Source organism: Branchiostoma floridae, chromosome 19 (genome assembly GCF_000003815.2).
Source record: "Branchiostoma floridae strain S238N-H82 chromosome 19, Bfl_VNyyK, whole genome shotgun sequence".
NCBI classification, from domain to species: domain Eukaryota; kingdom Metazoa; phylum Chordata; class Leptocardii; order Amphioxiformes; family Branchiostomatidae; genus Branchiostoma; species Branchiostoma floridae.
Window position 1 is genome coordinate 2,400,028 of NC_049997.1, and position 23,386 is coordinate 2,423,413.

Genomic DNA, 23,386 nt, shown 5'->3' on the forward strand with positions numbered 1-23,386 from the left:
AGACCGGAAAATTCACAGGGGGTATGGATTATTCTTCTGAATGGCATAAATCTGCTCGAAATGTTTACTTTGAGTTTTTCTATTTGAGAAAAGCTTATTATAAAGTACCAGCATGACATCATCCTGTTGAAAAAAAAATGACCTGTCCACCACGGCCCGATCAGCTGGTGCCAGGCCACGCCCACCAACCAGCGGCGCGCGCTCTGATTGGTCAGGCGGCGCATCATGACGTCTGTAGTATACGTGGCGCACCGCTGTCCCATCTATGTTTTTTAGCCGTCCGTGACGTCCAAAATAGATAATAACAACCCCCAAACGCCGCGGCTGTGCGTCATATTGTCTTTACACCAACGCCCAGTGCGTGTGCTCGTAGTAGACCGACCGGTCGGGTAAGAATATTAGACAATCTGTGACTGAAACACGCACTACTTTGCGCGAGTGGAAGCACTCCCGTTTCCGCGTGGGTTGTGCGGTCCCGGATTCTCAGTCGTCTGATTCTGACCAGAAAGCGTCGCAGACGACGTTTTTCTTCATTTCCTCCGGTTTTTGGCGATTCTCGCCAATTCTGCGCCGGCTTTCGGCTCAAGCTGCACGCCATGGACAGCTTAGCGCACGACAGAAAGCTCAGCGAGCTGGGCTCCAACGACTTCAACGATATTTTGGACACGGACGTCTTCAGACTGGTACGTAGTAAAACTCCGCAGTAGTAGCACTACGATTTTCAAAAATTTTCCGCCGGTAGACAAGGTACACACACCGGTGCCCCAAACTCACCTATACAATTTCTGTAGCCTCTATAAACGAGCAATATGTCCGATATATGTTAGAAATTGCGATCTTCTTGATATTTTGTGTAAAAGGTGTGCATGTAGAATTGTAGACAGTTTAAAGGTAAACTCAGGTATGGGCGGTGACGCCCCCCTCCCACAAAAAGCATGTCTACTTTACCGGCGCCTGAAGCGGAAGTTACCTGACGCACTTCTCTCACCTTTTACGTCTGAAAACGCAAATGTTAAACACACTCAGAAGGTCATCTACCTTTAGACGTAGAAAATGAGGAACGTTTGTGTATCTCTTACATATTTGAAGAAGATCATGAGGTTTTGATTTGCGTAGAATGAATTTCTAACGAATTTTTGTCGAGCTTCGAGCGACCCGGATTTAAAGTTACCAGACGGCATGTCACGATTTCTCGGAAGGCTTGTAGATTTGGAATTAATTACCTTCTCACATTCTTTAATGAGAGAACAAAACCTCTTATTTTTTGTGTATACGATATGCAGGCGTAATCAAATTTTATGCTCGACAAATATCTCCAGAGATCACTTTGTGATAGGAAAGACAGTTACACCATATGTTTACGCCATATATTGAAACACATCCGTAAATTTTGAATTCCGTCAACAAGAAACCCGAGGACTTGTTGACCAGATATTTGGACATGTTGATCGCCGTCTTGTCTTCCAATTTGGATGCAAATTTGCGCTGTTGACAGCAGTTTTTGCCAAGGCTATTTTGTTTATCACACCCCATGGGGTGCTGTGTATCCTGCCCCTCCCCCTTTTGGAACTGGACTTTGTATTTTGCTTGCGCGTTTAAATACGCGTGTTTTGCTCAAGATAATCTGACAGAGGAGTTATAAACTTCCAATATATTGTAACGTTTCATTCGAGGCGGAGAGCTATGTTTATTTCGTAGGATCTTACCCAAGATTACAGAAAGTGGGAACTTGGACATCTGGAGCAATAGATCCGAATTTCCAACCAGGATGTAGAGGATTGTCTTTGTTGTTCACTTTTGAAGTGTTTGCATTTGGGATGCCGCGGGTACTAACACATGCAAAATGCTGTAACAGCTTTCTGCTTGTAGTGTCGGTTTATTGACATTTTTCGTTAAAGGGAGTTGGGATAAACTAGTACAAAATTAATACCGTACTACCACTGTTTGCTTTCATTTTCCAGTGAAAAGGTTAGGAAATAGACCCATATTCGACATTGGGTGAGGTAGTAGGAAAAAGCTGTGCACACATCTAGAGTGTCTGTGACCAATTTAAAATGCAGATACAACACAGATAAGGATGGCAATTTACTATCCATCACCTAATTAAGGAATATCTGTTGGAGCCTTGGTTGGAGTCAGATCGTAGCTCAGCTTATTCAACTTACAGAGAAACTCCCAAATTTCGTCCTTTTATTTAACTTTCACGTGGAAGCATTTTTAATTTTTTTTTCGGTGTTATTTTTCGGACATGACCAAATTTTGGATGAACTCCAAGAGAGAATACTACTCATGTCCAACAGCTTTTTGCCCTGGAATTTCGAGGGCCCCCTGTTGTGTGGATCCTCCCTCAGGATGGTCTAATGTAAACCATCTTGAGGTCAGTTATTGTAGTTCACTGCAGGGGCCACAGCTCTGCTGAATGTCAGGCAATCCAACACTGTGATGCAAATCAAATCAAGATAAGCCACAACAATCATTTGCCTTTCATCATTTTACAAGTGTCGTAGTTCGTGGATTATTCATTAGAACATGGCCATCTTTCCTCAGCCAATCAGGAGCGAGTGTTTCTTGTGACTATATCCACATAGTATGGTGTCCCTAGGGGTAGGGGTGTACTAAGTAACGAATAAATTGACTAAGTTGGAGACGCCCACCATTCACCTGAATGGTATCCCTAGGGGTAGGGGTGTACCAACCAACGAATAAATTGACTAAGTTGGAGACGCCCACCTTTCTCATGCAAATAAAAGCAATTAAAGAATTAACAAAAAGGGAAACAGCAAATCAACCTATGTTGCTGAACATCTTTATTCATAACACAATGAAAGAAAGTCAGAAAACGAACAAGACAAAATTATAACAAAGAGTTTCTTGTAACAAGGAAATATACAAACAGCGTTACATCAAAGACATGAAAAATATAACCTCCTTGGTAACATCAAGCTAGGGAACAAGTTCCAAGATAGTAGAGAAAACTTAAAAAAATAGAGATGCTACATACAAACATGCGCTTTAAACCAAACTGATAAAAATGAAGCACACATGTGGCATACAATCAATACTTCCATGAACGAGAAACAAACTAAAAATGCAGGAAGATAATGCATGGTGTGGTCTACCAGGAACACATCGAAATGGGGACAGGACAGCTCGTCAGAATGGTTGCTCCAGCAGGCCGAATGAAAATGGGGGAGGGGGCAGCGACATTGGCCGGTCTGTCTGTCTGGCAGGAACTGACCAGGATCAAAACTACAGAACATTTCGGCAGAGATGCCACCATGCTGCAGCAAAACGTTGTCCACCAGCTCGAGACGGAACTCTCCTGAACATACTGTGAAAACGGCTGAACATACTCGAGAAGTTGGCCTTCAAGACATGCCACGTCCTACTCCTTTGAGGTCAGGTTGGGAACTGGGATCAATCTGACATACACCCAAAAAACAATGGCATTGTGGTGCAAAAAAAGTGTTGTAAAACCTGTCATGAATTTCACACAAGCCCCATGAGGAAAGGTGTGAGGCGCCATCACCAGGGTCATGAATGAGAACTAGGAGAAGAATATAGCTGTCTGTTCGCTTGCTAGAAAAACAAACTGCATGTTCCTAATGACCAAAAAAGTGTATTTTGCTTCGGAAAGATGGCAAATCCACATAGTCAGGCCACTCCCATGATCTATCTATTACATGTCTGACATGTATGTGTTAATATACCTTGATGTAGGAAAATTACATATTGTGTCCTTTCTAAATGTAAGTTTACTTCTGAATACACACTTCAAGTCTTGGACTTGGAATTTGTGTTATGTGTTATGCTCACAAGGCAGAGGTTTTGGTAGGAGTTGATTTTGTTGTTGTTTTTCAGACCTCTTCTGGACCATAGTCTATTTTAACTGTAGAAATGGCTGCAAAATGAAAACAACAACAACAGAATAGCCCTGACCAGAACGTCTGCTAGGAGAGAGATGTATACTGGTAATTCGCTTTTAGACCTAAGCTATTTGAATATGTTGCTAAGTACAAGTTACAGTCTATTGGCTACCATAGTCCTGTGGTTTCCAGGTATGAATGAGATATAATACCACTGACCACAGATGTAATTCCTTGAGTCCTAGATGATAGTAGATCTACTACACCCTTTACAGTTTACAAGATATAAATTGCAGAATAGGACATGGGAGCAAAAACTGGAGGAGGAAGCACTGGTATGTGTTCCAGGAAAAATGGACACGGAATCCCAGAATCACTTGTTTGTTTCATCAGGCACTGGTTTTGTATTTCAGTCTTCCTTTCAACAGGAGTTTTTCTTGGAAAAAGAAGCCAAGGGAGAAGTGTATTTTGTCCACAATCTGCTAAAAGACAAAACATAGAGGGTGCAGTTTGGTTTCTTGGTTTACAGAAATCAGACTTATCTGTTATCAGTTTCTCATGTTGGTGTAGAATGAGCTAAGTACTAGACCATGACCCCACCAATTGCAACATAAGCTAAATGGTTACCATAACAACTTGGAGTCATGCTGTGTATGCATGCTTGAGTTGTTTTGCATTCCTGTACACTGGCAAATCTATTGCTGGAGTCAGCTTGTCCTCTTGTTTGTAAGCAAATTTTGTCAGCGTTACCACTTCCAAGGACTCCCATGCATAATTTCAGCAGACAAAGGCACATTGTGGCCTTCATTGCATCATTGTTTACATTGGTAGGAAATCTGATAGTGGCACTTGGGGCTTGGCATTGACCCTGTGTTGCCTTGCATGAACTTGATGAAGCTATTTTGACCAGTAGTCAAACCCCAAAATAGATGATGTGGTTTAAGATTTGTTACAAGAAATATTCATTTTTTTAACGTCAAGTTGATCATGTTTCTTGTGCATCTAATCTAGACCAAGGAGGTTTATTTGGCCCTGACTTGACATAGTTTGAACGTTTTGTATATTTGTCTATCCTTGAACTAAGTCCAAGTGAAAGCAAAGATTATTATCCCAAGCATTCGCACTCCTGCATTTGACATTACTGTCATAGTATCACAGTATATGAATGGCATAGCTTGCCTGGTTTGTTTGATGGAGTCAGTCAAGAAAGAAGACTCTCAGTCTGTGTTATTTTTATTTGACAGAGCTCAAAGACTGTTGTACAAAAGTTCTTTTGTGCAAGGACCACCCCAGCTTTGTTCTAAAGGTCTACTCATTTAAGCAGAGCAAACCTGTGGTTAGCTTAATTGTAAATAATTGCACCCCGGAAAGAGGTGGTAACAGACAGTGCCATCTCAAAATTGCCCATTTAGTAGCCTCCATAATACTAACTATATGGCCTTAGGTAACAAGGTTTACATTTTGCCGTTTTGGGAGCAGTTTTCTCTGTTTCTAGTTTCAGTCAGGTACCTCTATTGTTAAATTTTGATACAAATGTATCTTGTCAGAGAAATACTTGGAAAAAAATCCTTCAACAGAACTACAGGTTTGGTTCACCGGTACCACCGTACCACCCTTGTTTAAATTGGCCCTGTGAAATTTGCGCAGTCAACGATAATTACTGTTTGCGTAACAACAACACGAAAAGTGTGATGCATGACGAATTGCACGCGGTAGCTGACAAGGATGACGCAAAAAGATGGGGCGTGTTCCTTTTCTTACGACGCATGATTTAGCCTGCTTATGTGAAATACTTTGGTTGAGATGCATATCAGGTAGCCACCTTTGTTCACTTCCACTTGCATGAAGCCAAACTTTACCTAAGACACACAAAGCAATATCCTGAGGCTTTTGAGCTGGAAAAGTCTTACTTGTGTAAAGGTCACTCCACAAATGTTGCTTCAACCATATCATAGCTGCAAAGTAGAATAATTCCCTTGCATTACCTGTTTCAAGTTGTTTTCTCCTGGTTGCATAGACACGAAAGGTGTTTGCTCTTTAACATTTGCACATGTGGAAAAGCTGTAAACGAGATAAAAAGAACAATGCATTTTTCTGATAACATCATTTCTCAGGATAAAGGGATACGTCATTATAAGGAGGTTCCTTGGTCATTAGTAATTGCTACCTAATGCGGGTACGTAAAGGTTCTACAACTTCGTCAAACATTTTTAATTAGATCACCTCATTTAAAGAGGTTGCTGTTGTCAAAGCACTTATCCCTTGGCCCTCAGTGACTCTGTTTTGCAAACGTTATGTGCAAAGCCAAAGGCATTGTAAGGAAAATACACTGGTAGTTCTGATTTAGAAATGACTCCTAAGGCCCCTGTGAAATGTCTAGTTACTGCTTCCAAAGCACTTATCGTGTTCTGCAAAGACATTGTAGAGGTAGTATGCTGGTAGTTGTGATTAAGAAATGACTCCTAAAAGCCCCCTTGTAAGGTCGAGTTTCTTCTAAATGCAGTTAAGAAAATTGGAGACACCCAATTCCTGTAGACTGAATGGTTCGGTTCTTCCTTCAGAATGGACTAGACTGAATAGAATTCCCAGTCTTGGCCCATTGCCACTTGAAGTGCAGTTCCTTCCCCTTCAGACTAAACATCTGGTGAGAACCTTTCCTTACCCTGAGGTCAGACTCAGAGCTTCAGTCTTGAGTTGGCCAGACTTTCACTGTAAGGTTGTCTGACTTCTTCAGCTAGACTGTCTCATATTGAACAGATGTATCAGTTATGCTTTGGGCATGTATAGGGTGTGAATATATCCAAGGAGGTTGAAAGACCTCCTTGATATATCCAAACTGTAAGAAGCAAAGCATCTGGGGCATGGTGATTGAAAAAGTGTCAAGTACATTTTGTATTGTAATTGTGCCAACAAATTTGCTGTCTTCAGTAAATGCACAGAAATAAATCACAGACTGCAGCCGCAAGTTTGTCATTGTTCGTAAATACAATAGTACCAAAATGCCACAAAACGATATACGGGTACATATATTATACACGCACATCTTACAAAGGTTTATTTTATCAATCCATGTTATGTGTCAGTCTTGAGGGTCAGTCCCTTCAGATTTCCAAGGGAGCCCTTGTTGACCCCAATGTCTGTTTGAATTGACCTTGCCCTCTGTACTTGTCTTTTTAACTTGAGTTCAGAGACTGTCATTATTTGGCCTCTGGTGTGTCAGTCTGTCCTAGAGACGCTTGAGACTGCTAACGACTCCCAGACTAGCCTAGATACCAGACCCCAGCCTGATCTCAAAAATATACAACACGATAGATATTTTTTTGAGAGCCTGGTATCCAGGCTAGTCCAGACTGTGACCAGACACTGTCATTTTTTGGCCTCTTGTATGTCAGTCAGTCCTAGGGACGCTTGAGATTGCCTAACGACTCCCAGACATGACTACAAACAGTCCTGGTGTCCTGTGTCTGCTGTTTGGGTTAGGTGGCATGTGGGAATGTGTCTGGAGAACTCACCCCAGGTTGCCCCCAGCTGGAGGAGGGTAGCCGGGGACAGTCTCATCACATTCTTGTAGGAAGGACACGTCAGCTTTTAAGACATCTTTAAGTTTAACTCAAGACGTCTCAAGACAAATGAGATAGATTTAAATTCAGACATTTCAGGCAAGGTTTACTGTGAATTTACTAGAAAGTGAGTAGACATTTTTCAGAGAGGTCTGCTTGTCGTTGGGAAAGCCATCTTAGATCTATATAATTTATCTTATTTGTAGCATGGTGACCAAATTTTGCATTATTGACCTCCTTCATTTTAACATAATATGTAGCCTTGTATTAGTTGTAAGTTGTAGGGTGTTCTTTCAAATTCAGAATAAAGGATTGCTGAAAGGCCGCATGCAGATCCTCTTCAGGTAATCAGATAGTAAACAAATGAATATGCTGATAGTAGTGTCAAATACTGTAGATGCAGAAATATTCGCGGTGGTTTAATGCTCGCGGTTTTTGGGGTGGCCGCTTTACCGTGAACTTAAAACCACATTTTCCATGGCAGTAAGAGACTACAGTGCATGGTGCTACCAAGAACTTAAAACCACCGCAAAAAGTCCTTTTTCTGCTACTGCGAAATTAAATCCCCGCAAACTTAAATGCATTTACAGTACCACTTTTCCATGTACGGTTGCATTTAAGACTACCGGTAAATGCCAATCTGTGATGTCTTATTTTGGGCTGGGTCATTTTGCTTAACGGAGTCTTCAGTCAACCTAGGTGACCACAAATCCCACAAAGACCCCACCCTTGTTCCACCCTGTTTCAGCAAAGGTATAAACCTTCAAGATTGTAGGGGTGCTAAGTAAGAAGGTAGAATCTTTTGATCACATAAATGTCACACTTGAGAGGTATGGAAGACTGGAGAAAAGGGGAAGACACCTGAAAAAAGGATTTTTTAAAGTCACCAGTGAAAATTCTTGAAATTTTTGTATTGAAAGTGATATTGTTACAGACAGTGTATCAGACATTGTTTATGCACTCCACACCTGGTCCAATTGAACTGTTACAGCTTTGTTTTGGTACTTGACTGTAGTGTAAAGCTATCAGGTTGTGTCTGGTTTGGTTAGCAATGCCTTTGAAGTGCGTTACACATTTTCATCACGGGAAGTTAAAAAGTGTTCAGTGTTGAAAAAGTCTCCAAGATTAAAGGCAACGCCTGCACTCCTCTGTCTGAATAATGTCAACACATGAAAGAAAAGTTGTTTTTTCCCCAGAAAGTATTTCTTGTGTAGTTTGTAGCCTACTTTGGAAACATTACTGTATTTTGATTGGATACTGGCCTTGGCTTGAGTTGGGTTTGAAGACAATTGGGTATAGCTAAAGAATGTCTACTTTAATCAGTTCGCCCTTGAAGTGTATATAAGATGAGACACAAATGAACACCAAATTTTGTCAAGGCTAAAAGTAGCGTTACCAATGATAAAACCTCCTTGGTATAATTAAATAATCTATATAGCCTTGAAAATCTCCACCCTGTAATTGTGATTTGCCTGTAGGCTATCCTGATAAAGGTCAATGACCCAAAAGTGAAAGGCCAACCTGGTGTCTTTTCGCCTAAGTATGTAATTATAAAGTTCATTGTCCTGTGGTGTACCTGTAACCTTGCCAGGAATATATTTGTTAATCTAATTCAGGGCTCGAAATACCACCTGCACATGCAGGTTAGTGCAGGTAAAATTGTAGCTGTGCAGGTATTTCTGGTGTCTACCTGCACCTAACCTGCACTGGTCCATGTACTGGGTCTTATACATAAATGTTCTAGGATGTAGGTGAATGTGGATTGTTAGTAGCTGCACTGTTCCATCTATGAAAGGAAAAAAAAGGAGTATACCTTCCTGAACAACTTCTAGTATGGTTCATACTTCCAAAATTTAGAGTAGTGCAGGTAAAATTTGTCTGGTGCAGGCTATTTTCAATGTTACCCACACCTGTGCATGTATGCACAAAAAGTATTTCGAGCCCTGTAATTTGATGATGTAATTAATTTCTTTTGAAATTTGATTTTGAAATTAAATCACTGTCCACTACTGTCAGCACAATATGTACAATTATGTATGTCATTGAGACAGTTGAAATACTTTTGTAATCGTGTGTAGATAGTTTAATAGCATATTTTGTAAAATTTGAGTCTCATACTCATAGAGGTTTTGCAAACTTTCTTGCAAGCTGTCCTAAAATAGATATCTGGAGCAAGAATTAGACACACAGAATCTTTTGAAAACTAAATTTAGAATGGATGTGTCTGGTCCTGTTTAAGTGCAGGTCCAGTGATGTCAGACTCAGAGGTCACCAGATAGCAGACTACATACAGTAAATTCCTACCAGGTGAATGTAGGACTTGTCTGTACTTACAGACAGATTCAGAAATTGCAAATAGCACTGTTCTGTAGAGTATGTGACACATTAGAATGATAATAGTACAGACACATTTACATATAAATTATTGTTGAGTCACAACAAGTATCAGTACCAGTTTTAATGATACCAGGCCTATTAATATTAAGCCCACATTTGATAAGAAAGAACTTTGGAAGGTGGTTCTTATTAAGTTCTACTGGTGAACTTGAGTAATGAACGGAGTAATGTTTAGAAACCTAGCCTGGTAACCGTATCATTTTGTGAGCTCCCTGGTATAAGGTGATAGGAGTGTTGCTGGGAGTGTGGCCTGCCCACCCAATTCCTAACAGTAACAGGTGAATGTGAATTGTATACCCTGGGAGCCAGACAGGACGGGGTAGCTAGCGAGTTTTGTTCGGGGACCCAAGGCCGTCAGCCCGCAGATCTCACATTAGTGCTCCGGGGAGTTTAAGCCTGAAGGAGTTATTGCTAAGGGTAGATAAACTGTCCTGGCTGCCCGATCCCGGCTGACTCCCAGGGTAGAATTGTAGGACTTGTCTTTTCTATCAGACAGACAGATCAGAAATGGCAAATAGCACTGTTCTGTACATGTGTGTAACACATAATTTGATTTTGAATGATAGTAGTGCAGAGTGCAGACACATGCAGTGATGTACATGTGTACATGTAATTTGATGATGATGTTCGTCCATTGAATGTCGATAAGGACCTTGACTTTGGAATCAGTTGCCCTTGTGTATCCGGGGTGTGGCTTATCAGTTCCGATCCTTGCTCGGAAACACTGGCAGCTGACGTCGCACTTGAGATTGTAACTTATTGCTAAGTCATAACTCTTCTCTGGTGCTATTCATAGTACCAGGCCCATACAGTAAATATCTAAGCCCAAATCTGATAAGAAAGAACTTGGAAGGGTGGTTCTTATTAAGTTCTACTGGTGAACTTGAGTAATGTGCTGGGAAAAGTCTACAAAGCCTAGCCTGGTAACGATATCAATTTGTGAGCTTGCAGGTAGTGGTGTTGGGAGTGTTGCCTACCCATCCAGCTCGGGGCAAGCTGGACATTTTTTAATGCCAATATCGGGGCTGTTCTTGTGACCAGGAAAATTATAAAGAAAGACCCATTGAGAATGGTTACAAGGCTAAGAAAAGCCCAGTTCAAATTGATATACTGTACCCTACTAGTACTGATATAAATTTATGATTTTTTTTCCTGTTAGTGTAATATCTTCAGTAGGATGTTCGGATTCCTTTCCTTAAAATTCATCAATTTTATGCACAAGGCAGGCACTTACTATCTAGCCGAATGGTAGGAATGGCTACAATACAGAAATGCTCTTTGCTTTTCTCTAATCTCACAAACCCTCTGCTAATTCACAGCTAACAGTAGGAACAGCTGCTCTTTTCCTACTTAAAGATCTGGGTTGAGTTTATTGATTTTTTTCTTGTCGGCTTTCAGAAGTTGATAGATAAACCTTTTGTGTATAAAAACAGCCGTTCAGATGCCTATTGGTAGTGTTGGTTCATTCTTTTGTGGGCCTGAACCCTTGTTGACAGGATCAACAGGATATAGCACAAGCCGTGACATGTTTCTTGAGGGACTGTTCAAGATCCTGTTCAGATAAGAGCAGGATTGGTTTCCTTCATCCGGGTTCCATTTTACAGTAGTGTTTGCTATAGAGATCTATATATATATTATGCATTCAGAATTTCAGACTTAACCTCCTTTACCCAAAATGATAATGATAAGCAAATTCTGTCTGCATCAGAATCTTGACTTTTATTAAGGGTATAACCAGGTGACACCCCAATTGATTCATGGTCAAGTACAACTGCTTGTTTTCACTATAAAGGTTGCCTCAACAGGTTCCATGCTATACCTGCTATTGCAGTTACCATTCAACCTCAAATGGCTTGGTTTAGCTTTATGTGTGCCATTCAATTGAGCTAGCAAAACAGAGCAATCTTGTTGAAACTGAATTTGTATCTTTCTTAAGTATCGCTAAATGAGAGTGATTGCTTGAATCTAAAACTTGCGATCAGAGCATCTGGACTTGGCTAATTACCAGCACAGAATGATAAAATAATCAAAGACATCAGATGCCATTTTGAAGTTTAAATTTGGCCCCTGCCATGCCTTTGATCAGTTTTACTACTATTTGACAGACAGAAATGGACCTTTGATCAATATGCACAGACCCACATGTGAGTTGGTGGCACTTTGCCAAGTTTCTCTCCAATGGCTTCCATGTGGGCGAATCACAGCCTGGTTGGGTGTGGAGGGATACAAGCCTGGACCGTTCCATTGGGTTCAAGGGGACAACTGCTTTTCTATATAGTGTTTCCTCTTGAACTTGCCACCTTGTATTTGCTTTATTTATCCTTGCCTATTAAGTATTATCATTTATGTACAGGTACATTTTGTACCTTTTCTGTTTGTATTATGGCTATTCTACTGCTTACTTGATGTGGACAATTTCCACTGTGCACAGAGTATTCCTAAGTGGTTTGGTGCAACAGGTGTTCAACCTATGGGAATCACACAGGTGAATCTACCTGCAATATTGACATATCCATGGGAATTTAGGATCATTAGGGTCAAGATGGACCATTTTATCAATTCCCTTGTGATGACAACAGCTTGATAGTGTTTGTATTGTGCTACAGCTGTTAATACCAGCAAGGATTATATGATTATCATCTTTTGAAGCTGGCTATGTTTACTTTTCCATTAATATCTCAACTCTGCTCAAACCCTTTGAGAGGGGCAAGGTCCTTCGCCCTATGTACAGTACATGTTATGGCATGTACTGTTGGACAGACTAAAATTGAATCAAAAGTGATTGTAGGCATCACATCTTTGACTTACCATAACAAAGGATGAAGTAGGTCCTTGAGGGGGACAAATAATCCTAAAATTTTCCCACAATCCAGTAACAATTTGTCGTAGTGACCATATCTATTATCCAACGGTCACATGCAGCGCTCCCTTACAGTGGCTCAAATAGCATCACATTTATCTGGTTATGGCATAAATGTATTCTAGCCACAACAGACTGAATCCTGATCATGATATTCTGAGATATCCTCTTCATAAACAAGCCAAGCACCCAGGCATTACCTCAATGAAAAATGGAGGTATTGTTCTTGTATGTGTTTGTGAACTTCTGGTTTTTGTATCTTTTGTCCTGGACATATTGTGTTGTGATTAGCAACAAGAGGTTAATCAAACTTTCTTCTTGTCTTTCCAGCCCCCGAATGACCAGTTGGACGACCTGCCCTCTGATTGGCTGAATGGCCTGCTGGACGAACCACTGATCCCTGACAAGCCGCTGAACGATGTTTCGCTGGCACCACCACCACAGATCCAGGCAGAACACAGCTACTCCATGATGAGTGCTGCAGACCTCGCTATGGAGGAATCCCTGCGCATCAAGACTGAGGAAAATGGTAAACTTTTCTACTCGAATCTAGATTTTAATATGTATCACATTTCAGCATTGAGTTTGGCATCATTGTATTCTAAGCTAATCTCCCAATCAAGGAAAATTGGTAAACCTTTAAATGTAAGTTTTACTAGACGCTTGACAGTTTTTTGGCTAGGTCATATTTGAGAAAAATCTGTAAAACCCTAAGAATCAGAACTGAGGATGTTAAAGTCATGATGCCATGACTCTTAAAGTAAAGTATATCACATCTAGTCCTTAGCGTGACTTGGCTAGGCATTGAACTCACAACCTACCGAATGCAAGGCAGACACTCCGTTCACATGGCCATTGCATCAGTTACAGAGACAGTCTCTTTGGAGATATAATTTTGGGTCTGTCTGTCTGTGTTTCTGGACTTTTGTAGTCAGTAACCTCTGGATGGATTACAATGCTATTTGGTATGTGGGTAGGTGTTGGGAAGACAAAGGTCAAGGTTTATTTGGACCCCCTGGTATGTTTCCTCCAGACTTTGACATGGCAGACTGGATGACGTCTGGACACATGGACCACGGCATGATGCACGATGACCCGATGGACTACGACATGGGAAACACAGCCTACCACATGGCTGAGCAGATGGAGCCCCTCGATCTCATCAAGATCAAGACTGAACCAACCGATCCTGACTTGTACTTCCACACCGGCGCTGATGGTGAGTCTGGAAGGACATGTACATTTCATAGTACAAAGCTAAACTTTCTTCCAACACAAAAGTACACACAGATCAAATTAGTTTCAACAACCACTGTCACCAGACAGTTCTTCACGTTCAATACTCAAACATGCAAGTCTCTAATAGACTGTCTCCAATTAGATCTTTCCAGTGTCACTCACGAAAGACATCAAATTGTGTATGAAATGTCTAACCGTTTCCAAAATCATATTCGGTTGCATGAATTGATTTTTGGTGTATCTTATTACCTGGATGTCTAACCTTCATCAATGTACAAGTCCCTAACTTTGTGTATTTGAATATCTGTAGATTTGGATGTCCAGATGCCCCCCACACCCATTTTTTATGTTAATGTTTTCAACTCAATGATCCAAGTTCCTAACTTTGTTTAATTGAACACCCACAGATTTGGATGTCCAGATGCCCCCCACACCCATTTTTTATGTTAATGTTTTCAACTCAATGATCCAAGTTCCTAACTTTGTTTAATTGAACACCCACAGATTTGGATGTCCAGATGCCCCCCACACCCATTTTTTATGTTAATGTTTTCAACTCAAAGATCCAAGTTCCTAACTTTGTTTAATTGAACACCCACAGATTTGGATGTCCAGATGCCCCCCCACACCCATTTTTATGTTGATGTTTTCAACTCAAAGATCCAAGTTCCTAACTTTGTTTAATTGAACACCCACAGATTTGGATGTCCAGATGCCCCCCACACCCATTTTTTATGTTAATGTTTTCAACTCAAAGATCCAAGTTCCTAACTTTGTTTAAATGAACACCCACAGATTTGGATGTCCAGATGCCCCCCACACCTCCCAGCAGTGCCAGCAGCGACTCAGAAGGCGGCTCCAGCCCCCGCGCCATCCCGGACAGCCCCACGCGCCCCACGTTCAGCAAACAGGCCGGCCAGTCCAGCGGACCAATGTCACCAAACCCCGGACAGAACCTGCTCACAAACTTCCAGGTAAAGAACAGGAACAAATCAAGCAAACAATGACGTTTTGTAACTTATTCTTCTTTGCTGTCATAGCCATTGTTGCAAAGTCGTCTTGTGGTTAATGCTGTTGGCTTAGAATTCACATGTTTGCATTCCTTATAAGCTCCCATTTCCATGCTTGGCTCAGAAAATGAAAAATGAAAATGAGTACCTAGCTTCAGTTACTTAGCGTTGTCTTCTCGGATGGAACATAAGCTGGAGGAGTGCTGGAGGAGAGTCACATCTCGATCACATTTAAGATCCTACCACACAAATCCAAATAGTCCTTTCTGGTGTGAGTGGATCAAAACTTACAGTTCAGTCTCAGACGGTCTTTTGCAGCTTATCTACTTACTGTACAAGACTGCCGTGTTATGTTCAAAAGTTGACTGGTCATGTAAAACAAACAAATGATAGTGTTAAGATACATTCTCGTATGTGTAGTAATATTCATCCTTGTTTTTGTGCATCGTTCAGAAACTGCCGCCTTCCGGACCTTTGATCCTGACCGAAGAGGAAAAGAGAACGCTGATCTCCGAGGGTTATCCCATCCCGACCAAACTCCCACTCACAAAGGCAGAGGAAAAGTCACTGAAAAAAGTCCGCAGAAAAATCAAGAACAAGGTATGGCTGCAGTATATCATCTTGATTGACACAGTGTAGCGCACTGGAAAGAGAAAGATTGTGACTTACTGCCGAACATTTTTGTGGGACTGCTTTGAGCAATTCTTTTATTGCTATCATTTCCTCATCTCCCTTCTTTTATACACATGTATAATCCTTGGTAATACTATGCATTTTGAAACAAAATTTGCACACAATCCCTTTCCTCTGCAGCCCTTTCCTAAATCATAAAAAGTCTAATTGCATTTTTACTTAAGGCCTTTTATAAGTTTGCTCATCCCTCCTCTAATTTTACTATCCTATGTGTGAATTTTGTGAAGGAAATCTGCACACAATTCATTTGCAACCCTTTCTATTAAATGCCTTTTAGAAGTCTAATGCTCCATTTTTGCTAAGGACCTTTTGTATTGTGTTATCTTTTGCGAAGACAACTCTGTTAACTGTTATACTTTTTTTCCAGATTTCAGCACAGGAAAGCAGAAGAAAAAAGAAGGAGTATGTTGATCAGTTGGAAAAGAGGTGAGTTTTTATTTTGTCTTACTGTATAGTCCTCTGCGTGTACTGCATTGGTGTATTTAAGAAGATAGGTATAACCAGTATTCCCTTGTTTGAAAAGAGTCAAAGAGGTACATGTTTAAAGAGGGCCACATCTCGAACCCACAACACTTATCGAGAAGAGAATTGTGTTAGTGATTCCAAATTTACAGTCCTACATGTATGGCCACACCTGGGGCAATTACTGTTGAACTAAATGAGTACTTAATGGCAGCAGCTCCAGACCCTTGCTATCTAGCTGCGCTTATTGTAAACTCCTTGCAGTTCATCCCCTGGCTGTAAACAGAGTGTAGTTGGCCCAAACAATAATGGTAAATAATGTTGAATAAATAATTTTACTTCAGCTTAAATTGAGCTGCGTGATTCTGACCAAAAGTTTGTTTTCCTCTCTAGAGTGGAGAACTTCACACATGAAAACAACGAGTTGAGAAAGAAATGCAATACACTGGAGTCCAGCAACAAGTAAGTCCTGCCATGTTTTTTTTAATCATGTTTGAGTTTCCAAAATATACTCCAATATATTCCAATAATGATTTTCTTACAGTTTGATGGTTACAGGACATTATCCAGTGGACTAGTCTGCTGCTGTAGTGGCTTGCACAAATGTGTGGCCCACAGGCTACAGAAGTAGAGATGGGCACCACCGCTAATCATCTGTTAAAGATTAGCCTGGTTACCAAACCCCAGCCCGATCTCAAATATCTATCTACCAACGTGAAAGATATATTTTGAGGTTGGGGTATGGTATCCAGGCTAGTTAAAGATGTGCAGACAACTTTAACTCTAACTCAATCATCTGTTTTTGTTTCCCTAGGACGTTACTGGTCCAGCTACAGAAGTTGCAGGCGCTGGTCAACAGAGTGCCGCGGCCCTGCAGGACCAACGCCACACAGACAGGCACCTGTCTCATGGTGGGTTTCAAACATAGCCTGTCCTGTTCTTTTCCATTAGGCCACACCAATTTAATTTCTTGGTTCACGGATTCGCTCGCTCCTATTTTTTGAAAAAAAAAAATAAAAATAAAAATTACCACTCAGCAAATTTTCACCATTAATGAAACCATTCACCAACTCTCTGATGTAGCAAATTTTATATTATAAGCTCCTTTAAAGTGTGGGTACAGGTGCTGTTACTGTACAAAAATAGTGTTTTTGTACTTTTTTCAAGCTGAAAATTTTTTTCTTTATGTTTTGGATTAGCCGTTACCTTTACCCCAACCATTTTACAATTTTTATTTTTATTTCGCCCTCTCACTCCATATTTTTTATGAAAAAATCCGTGAACCAAGAAATTAAATTGGTGTGGCCTTAGCCATCCTTCTCTACATGATCAGGTGTTTGATTCCCTAAAATGAGGGCTGTTTCCAGGATCAGTCCCTCTGTCTTGGGATATGAACTTTACTCCTTAGGACCTTTCTGGTACACCAGCCTTTTGGCATGACAAACATGCAGTTCATAGTTCCATATTCCATCAGACATCTTATTACACGTAAGCTCCGGTTACCGAACATAAAGCATGCATAAAACATTCCAGCATGCAGTTAAAATACTACAACCAAGTTCTGTTTTAGTTTTACTAGATTGTAGACCCTTGTGGTGGCCACACGCTGTATGCTTGCCTCGATTCACAAAGTGCTGTTATCAACCTGTTCCTGCCAACATTTGGTGCACTGTGCTGATTGGCCAATATATCTCTGGATTTTGCTCTGATTGGTCATTTGCAGTACGCTTAATAAAGGTTCAACTGTTATTAGCCAATCACAGCTATCATATATGAGAACTATTTTATTCAGAAAACAGAGAAAAAAAGAAAATCCCTGACAATATTTGCCTTGTCTATCTCAACAGAATAGGGGGCTCAATGCAAAAGTTACTCAAGCAAATGGATAAGTTTGTCAGACATCTCAGACAGTACAGTTCCGTCTGCGTGATATTCCTGCCAGAAAGTTTGCGGACTATGAACTAGAACTAGAACAGTATCGGCTGTCTTTTGTCAGTAACTGAACAGAAACTAAAGTCTAACAGGTACTTATCCAGGGCAGGGCTGTCTCCATTCCCTCTGTCCCATGACAGAAATTTGCCAGTCAGGATGGACGAAAATTTCACTGTCCTTCCAAAACCTCTGACTTCATGACATGAAACTGATGAAAACTTATTTTTCTAAGCTTAAAACGACAGATATATGAACAACATTTTAGGCAGCCCTATGCAAAGGGTGTGACTTGCACCAAAATGGCAGGACTGGTTTACTAATTGAAAGCTGCTTGATATAGATAAACGGTGGTGTGTGTGTGCAGACTCTTAGAGTGATGGCTGCTTTTGCCTCCCTCCCCATCCTCAGGTTTTGGTGGTCTTCTTCGCCATTTTCCTGGGCAGCTGGAGCCCCACCCTTTACCTCCCCTCCATGACAAGTTACCTGCCCACCCCCTTCACACACTCAGTGGTACAGTCCAACTCCGGACCAAACCACATCGGGTTAGCAGGGGTGCCACACTCCGGTGGCGGGGATGACTACACCACCCCCAACAGTAAGTAGTTTCTACCAAATAGATGTGGAAACATACCCAGCACATACCCAGAGCATACATTGTAATGATCAACATTACATGATTTACAAGGTCTTGTGAGCTAATATAAGGATCTGTGTAGTGTCTATATAGTTCACAAAGGGAATTGGGGTTTCATTGATTATTTTCCCCATTGACACAAGCATAAGGAATCCTGTCTATGTGACCACCTGTCCACATATTAAAGATTTTATCGGTCCCCTGAGTGGTCTTCTTGTGCAATTTTGACTGTTTGAAAGATCAAAACTAGATCAGCTATCAGACACTCACTGAATGATGCAATAAGATATTGATTCAGAAATGTATTGGATAAAGTATCTAAGCATTCAAAAGCTTTTTTCTTTTTTCATAAGAAATGGGATCAATGTCCCAGCTGTTCATCAGAAAACAAAAAGAAATTGAGCATTGAGCATTAGCTGGTGGCAGTAGTTTCCCCCAAATAGATGTGGAAACAATAGCACATACCCAGAACGTTTCACATCATATCTAGGGTGTGTAAGGTCCTGTTACTGTTAGAACATAAAATTATAAGAATAGTATCCTGTCTAGTGTCCTTATAGTTTGGAAGGGGAATGATTTGGGATCAATGTCCCAGCTGTTTATCAGAAAACAAACAGGAAGGTTGAGAATTGAGCATTAGGTTGCAGCAGCTGGTGTGTGAAGACAATAGTGAAGTTAGCAGCACATGTCTGTGTGACTGTTTGGTCCCACTGCTGTACTATTGTGCTAGTACTTTGATCTTTCCCTTCTAGATAAGGAAAGAATTACACGATCAAACTCGATATAAATTCTAAATCAACTCAGCTCAAAACATATCAATAGTAGAATCCAAGAAGATTTACATTCCTATTGGTTGTTTTAGATTTCATACAAAACAGTAATCTCCAGGCAGGTCTACCAGTGGCATATGGAGCTTAGCTGGCTAAGGTGTATTCTTTAAGCTACCTGGTACCAAAGGACATTCAAAATTGTCCCGGAAGACCACTCAGAGGACCGACAAAATCTTGTCTATGTGGACAGGTGGTCACTATAGACAGATTTACATATTTATCAGTTTGTTGGTGTAAAACAGATCACTGATCACATAAAAGGTATTATACTGGTCAAATGCCTTCAATACTTCTGTACCCAATCCAAAATAATGATTCAACTCTAACAACTGGATAAAAAATTTACTCCCGGACGTTTCAAGTGACATCCATCACTCTTCTTCAGTGTCACTAGAATCACTAATGTTTACCTGGATGTCTAACCTTTACAATCATATCAAAATGATGATGAAGTATCTAACCCAGTTTTTCTCCCTTCCCTTCCCAGGACATTCCTCCCGAGCCCTGTTTGCGTTCACGGAGGAGGTGACAGACGACGTGTCTCACTTCGAGCAGGGCCTGGATCCCGTGCTGGAGAAGCTATGGCAGGAGCTGCCCGACGACGCGTACGCCATCGTCAACAACGAGACAGACAAACCGCTGGTTCTCTCCGGCGGGGAAGAAGACGCGGCGTTCGGGTCTGGTACGGTCCTGCACCCGGACATCGCCGCCGAGGTGTCCTCCAAGCTCATCTCCCTCGAACACAGGGCTAACGCTACAGCTTAGGCATTTGTGATATATTCTTCATACAGCTAATGATAAGATATCATCTGTATTATGACTGGAGCTCTGGAATATAAAAGGTATGAATTCACAGTCGCGCATTTGCCTTAATTACTTCCACTATACATGCGTGTTACAAAGTCTCCACACAAAAAAATGTAGCAAACGCTTTGAAGATACATACATGTATACTTTATTCTACAATGTAAGGGTTAGCCTTCCTTTTAAGTTTTACTGCAATGTGTTACTTAACATCACATCATTCCATAACATGATGGGCGCTCGGCGGCATTGTTTTTGTGTAGGCCTCTGCAACTGTTAACGGCGTTTAAAAATTCTGAAAAGTAATTCAGTAGTATCTTAAAGGGGCCAAATTTTTTTAGTAGCTGTATCAGCGTTCTGTATTATATTTATATTCTGGATGGATTTAGTTTGGAACCACATAGGTTTGTAGGGTTATGTGGACGATGGACTGGTAACTGGACTTTGAGACAGTTAATTCCTTATTAGCTGGTAAGATAAAGATATACTGATAACAAAAGGTTGACAACAAAAAAAACAGAGATGACTATTTCTTTTGATTGTAATGATAACCATTGTCACCCAGTTAAGTTGTGGTTGATATGGTATACACTGTATATGTGTTTGGTAAGATAGTTTCTTTTTAAGTAAGAGTCTATTTTGTTAGGTTGAGATGGACCGTTATGTCATTTGTAGTCTGTGACACACGCGCACCAGACTTGAAGATCGCAGACCTTCATATGAAATACACAAGAGATCTTTAGATGTAGTAGGACGACGAAAATGATGACATATTTTAAATCGTAATATGGAAAACTGGTTAAAGAAGTTTGAAACAGACTCCTGCGTAGCCGAGGAGGTAGAATGTTTCACATCTTGTGTTGGTCTGAAAGAGTGCTGTGTCAGAGCTCTATTTTCCTGAAATGCGAATAAAGATACTTGTACAGCACAAAATTCCTGCAGAATAAAATATATATGGAATATGATGAATATCTTGTTAATCTTTTCATTACTTTTGCATAGAAGGTTGTGTTTTTGATGTGTGTGTGTGTGTGTGTGTGTGTGCTACGTGGAGACACTAAATGGATCCAAACAGTATCTGGTGTTGGGGAAATTGAGGGAAAAGTTGAGTAATGAACCTCCTAGTAGCTTTTTACTGCAGCAGAACTTCCGATTTTCATATCCCGTGTATGAGGCATGTGTTGGTCTGGATTTGTAATGGTAACTGGCTCTTGGGCACGTGAAGAAGCATAGGTCTATGCCCAGTAGCAGCTTTTTATAACTAAAAGGGGCAATTTTTTAGGGAAAATGAAGAAAATAAATATATTACCACGTAATGAATGAAAACAGTAGGGGTAAGACAGTGTTTGGTACTGACTACACTGTCCATGGTACTGCCTACACTATCCATGGTACTTCCTACACTGCCCATAGCACTGACTACACTGCCCACGGTACTGACTACACTGCCCATGGTACTGACTACACTGTCCATGGTACTGACTATACTGTCCATGGTACTGCCTACACTATCCATGGTACTGCCTACACTGTCCATGGTACTGACTACACTGTCCATGGTACTGACTACACTGTCCATGGTACTGACTACACTGTCCATGGTACTGACTACACTGTCCATGGTACTGGCTACACTGCCCATGGTACTGACTACACTGTCCATGGTACTGACTATACTGTCCATGGTACTGCCTACACTATCCATGGTACTGCCTACACTGTCCATGGTACTGGCTACACTGCCCATGGTACTGACTACACTGTCCATGGTACTGCCTACACTATTCATGGTACTGCATTCACTGTCCATGGTACTGACTACACTGTCCATGGTACTGACTACACTGCCCATAGCACTGACTACACTGCCCATGGTACTGACTACGCTGTCCATGGTACTGCCTACACTGTCCACGGTACTGACTACACTATCCATAGTATTGTTTACACTGTCCACAGTACTGGCTACACTGCCCATGGTACTGACTACACTGTCCATGGTACTGACTACACTATCCATGGTACTGACTACAATGTCTATGGTACTGACTACACTGTCCGTGGTACTGACTACACTGTCCACAGTACTGGCTACACTGCCCATGGTACTGACTACACTGTCTATGGTACTGACTACACAATATCTGGTACTGACTGCAATCTATGGGGCGGACTACGCAGTCCATGGTACTGACTACACTGTCCATGGTACTGACTACAATCTTTGGTACTGACTACACTCGTCTGCCCTCTGTCTATATAATATTATCTTTATTGAACATGTACAGAGCTAGACAATTCACAGCCAGCTACACGACAATTCTGAAAACGCTGCGTACTTGGGCTACATTGAATAAATATTAATAGCAAGGAGCTACTTAATGAAAGTGCACTTCTCCGACACATTTAATATTAACTCTGCAGCTCGCATGTGGGGAATCGTTTGAATATTGTGGTCACGACTCTGTGTTGATCACGATTGCTGTACAGTCTTCTGCCTGCCGCTGTGAATGTCTAGTGAGTGAATAATTCTGAAACAATCCTACCTCTGTCCTGGTGGGTGGCAGACGATACGATGCACTTCGGTCATACTCCTTGTCCATTCCAGACTTGTCTAAATCAAATGTATTTTCTAAGTGCGTTCACGTAAAATAACATGAAAACAGGTAGGTGTTCTTGAGTATTTCTGTTCCTACTTCGCTCATATTTAGTCCACAGTCTCGTTTCATGGCACACAGCTTTGAGTTCCCTCTGTCAATGTCTCATCTTCAGGGTTGACGTTTGTTTGGTACATGTGCGTATACATGTGTTTGTGTGTGTGTGTGTGTGTGTGTGTGCGTGTGTGTCTGTGTGCGTGTCTCTGTGTGTACGTGTGTGTGTTCGTTTGTGTGTGTGTATGTGTGTATGTATGTGGCTTCTTGTTTGTGTGTATGTCTGTGTGTATGATTGTGTGTATGAGTTTGTGTGTATGTGTCTGTGTGTATGTTAGTCTGTGTGTGTATGTTATAATTAGTCTGTGTATACATCAGTCAGTGTCTGTGTGCGCGTCTATGTGTATGGGCCGGATGCTAGAGACGCCGTGCGAGTTGTATGCGTGGC

General features: G+C 41.1%; 1 protein-coding gene across 1 annotated transcript; it reads left to right on the plus strand.

Annotated features, from left to right (window-relative positions):
- Positions 1–255: 255 nt before the first annotated feature.
- Positions 256–21,256, plus strand: LOC118406564 (cyclic AMP-responsive element-binding protein 3-like protein 1). Its single transcript, XM_035806661.1, has 10 exons — positions 256–683; positions 13,014–13,212; positions 13,717–13,902; positions 14,718–14,896; positions 15,386–15,532; positions 15,993–16,051; positions 16,481–16,549; positions 16,902–16,998; positions 18,428–18,614; positions 19,971–21,256. Exons 1-10 carry the CDS (start codon positions 597–599, stop codon positions 20,246–20,248), a joined length of 1,488 nt encoding a protein of 495 aa, XP_035662554.1. The 5' UTR covers positions 256–596; the 3' UTR covers positions 20,249–21,256.
- Positions 21,257–23,386: the final 2,130 nt, after the last annotated feature.

Bases quoted from the DNA above. Each gene is read 5' to 3' on its own strand.
- LOC118406564 (XM_035806661.1), top strand. From the start codon at position 597: ATGGACAGCTTAGCGCACGACAGAAAGCTCAGCGAGCTGGGCTCCAAC. The intron at 16,052-16,480 runs GTGAGTTTTTAT...TTTCCTCTCTAG, and splicing joins GTTGATCAGTTGGAAAAGAG to AGTGGAGAACTTCACACATG. The intron at 16,999-18,427 runs GTGGGTTTCAAA...CCCCATCCTCAG, and splicing joins AGACAGGCACCTGTCTCATG to GTTTTGGTGGTCTTCTTCGC.